The 1,823-nt window shown below is 38.0% G+C and overlaps 1 protein-coding gene across 1 annotated transcript; it reads left to right on the top strand.

Annotated features, from left to right (window-relative positions):
* The first annotated feature begins 531 nt into the window (after positions 1–531).
* On the top strand, positions 532–1,594 carry LOC149183753 (protein TIC 20-v, chloroplastic-like). Its single transcript, XM_089417231.1, has one exon. The coding sequence runs from the start codon at positions 702–704 to the stop codon at positions 1,329–1,331; it is 630 nt and encodes a 209-aa protein (XP_089273357.1). The 5' UTR covers positions 532–701; the 3' UTR covers positions 1,332–1,594.
* Positions 1,595–1,823: the final 229 nt, after the last annotated feature.

Genomic DNA, 1,823 nt, shown 5'->3' on the forward strand with positions numbered 1-1,823 from the left:
GATAATTGAGTTCACTCCTGATGGAACACAATCACTCAACCGTCGCCCCTCTGGGGCTAAAGTTTGATTTTGGTATATCGTTGCCCAAAAAGGGTTGTTTTGTCCTTTTTTGATGGTTTGTATATATTTTTTAAGGAGGGTTATGTATAAAACCCAGTCTGGATAGTACCGCGAAGATCTTTTGTATGCCTTTTTGACGATCTGGTTCAGAAACAACTTCACTGCCTATCAAAACATACCCTCTACATGTATGCAAAAACATCTTTCATTTTTCATAAATAAAAATCATGATTTTTTCCTACGGATAAAAAAAATTACATCTCTTCCGTAAAATGCAAAGGCCTCTGAATAAAACTTTATCAATTATAATCAGTATAAATGTTATTTTTTGTTTTCATTAAATTTAATTTGTATAAAATAAAAGGATTCAATCACCAACATAAATTTCCATTAATATTATAACCAGTTTTTTAATATACATGTTTCTCTTTCCCATTAATGTTAATGGAGTAGCATATTCTTTGATGCATATTTTCTCTCCTCAGTAGATTATATCCCCGATAAATGAATGGGGTTAAATCACCGCCATAGAATATTCATCATAATATTGATGTGCAAAGAGAATTCTTCATAAGCATGGAACCCTGTGGAGAATCTGAGCAAGATCATCTCTGAAGCCCTCACACTTTTCTCCGTACACCATGACCATCTCACTCTCAATCCCACTAGCTGCCTACAAAATTACAGCACCCCTCCAATCACCATTTATCAGAACCCCCAACTTCATCCACTTGCGCGGAGCACGACTTCTCAGGTTCAATTCTCGAAGAAAGTCGCCAATAATCGTTCGTGCCAAAGGAAGCAGTCCAGTGCCCACCTCGGACCGATTACTGGCAGCCGTGGGGTATTTTCTCCCCTTCTTTGACGGAGTTCAATACGGTCGGTTTTTCTTATCTCAATTTCCTGTTGCACAGACTTTTCTGGAACCGCTTTTCCCCGCCATTAAGGTCTACAATAGCTACCCTTATGCCTCCATTCTCGTGTTTTTCACACTATATTTTGCTGTTGTACGAAACCCTAACATAAGCAGATACGTGAGGTTTAATTCAATGCAAGCAATTGTGCTAGATATTCTCCTCATTGTCCCTGAAATAGTGGAACGGTCGTTTGCACCTAGTGAAGGGTTGGGGGTGAATCTGTTGTCGAGTTTTGATAGTACTGTTTTTCTTTTCTTGTTAACTTGTCTTGTATACGGTTCGACTTCGTGCCTTCTGGGTCAGGTCCCTAGGCTGCCCCTTGTTGCAGATGCAGCAGATGCACAGGTTTTTTGAATTATGTGGGTTCAAAAGTTTAGGGTTTCATATTTCGTTTTTTTGAGTTTTGCCCAAATGGAAAATATGTATTATATTTGATGAAAATGTATAATTCCGGGGTTGTTGGAGTTGATCCCATGGGTCCTACCAGTGTATTGAATGGAAATTGATTTTTGGGTTCTTTGAAAATCCATTTTTTAGACACAGGTATTTTTTTCCTGGAGATGGGATTGCTTAACATGGGAGTCTTTCCTTATAAATTGAACTGTTTCTGTCATTCAGTCATGGTTTCCATTCTTATATTATTCTTCTGTTAATGAATTTGTGTTACTGGTTTTTTTAAATGAGGTCTTGATGGGTTAACCCATATCAAAGAATTGGTCCTGAAAGGTCTTACCTAACTGAGCTCCGATTGGGCAATGTCTTGAAATGTCTTCTTCTGTTTGAAGCTGCATTTTCCTGCTAAATACTAAAATCTACACACTGCCCATATGGCATTTATTCAGTCTG

Source organism: Pinus tabuliformis, chromosome 3_2 (genome assembly GCF_031772625.1).
Source record: "Pinus tabuliformis cultivar Carrire ecotype Pingquan chromosome 3_2, CPIR1, whole genome shotgun sequence".
In the NCBI taxonomy this organism is placed as follows: domain Eukaryota; kingdom Viridiplantae; phylum Streptophyta; class Pinopsida; order Pinales; family Pinaceae; genus Pinus; species Pinus tabuliformis.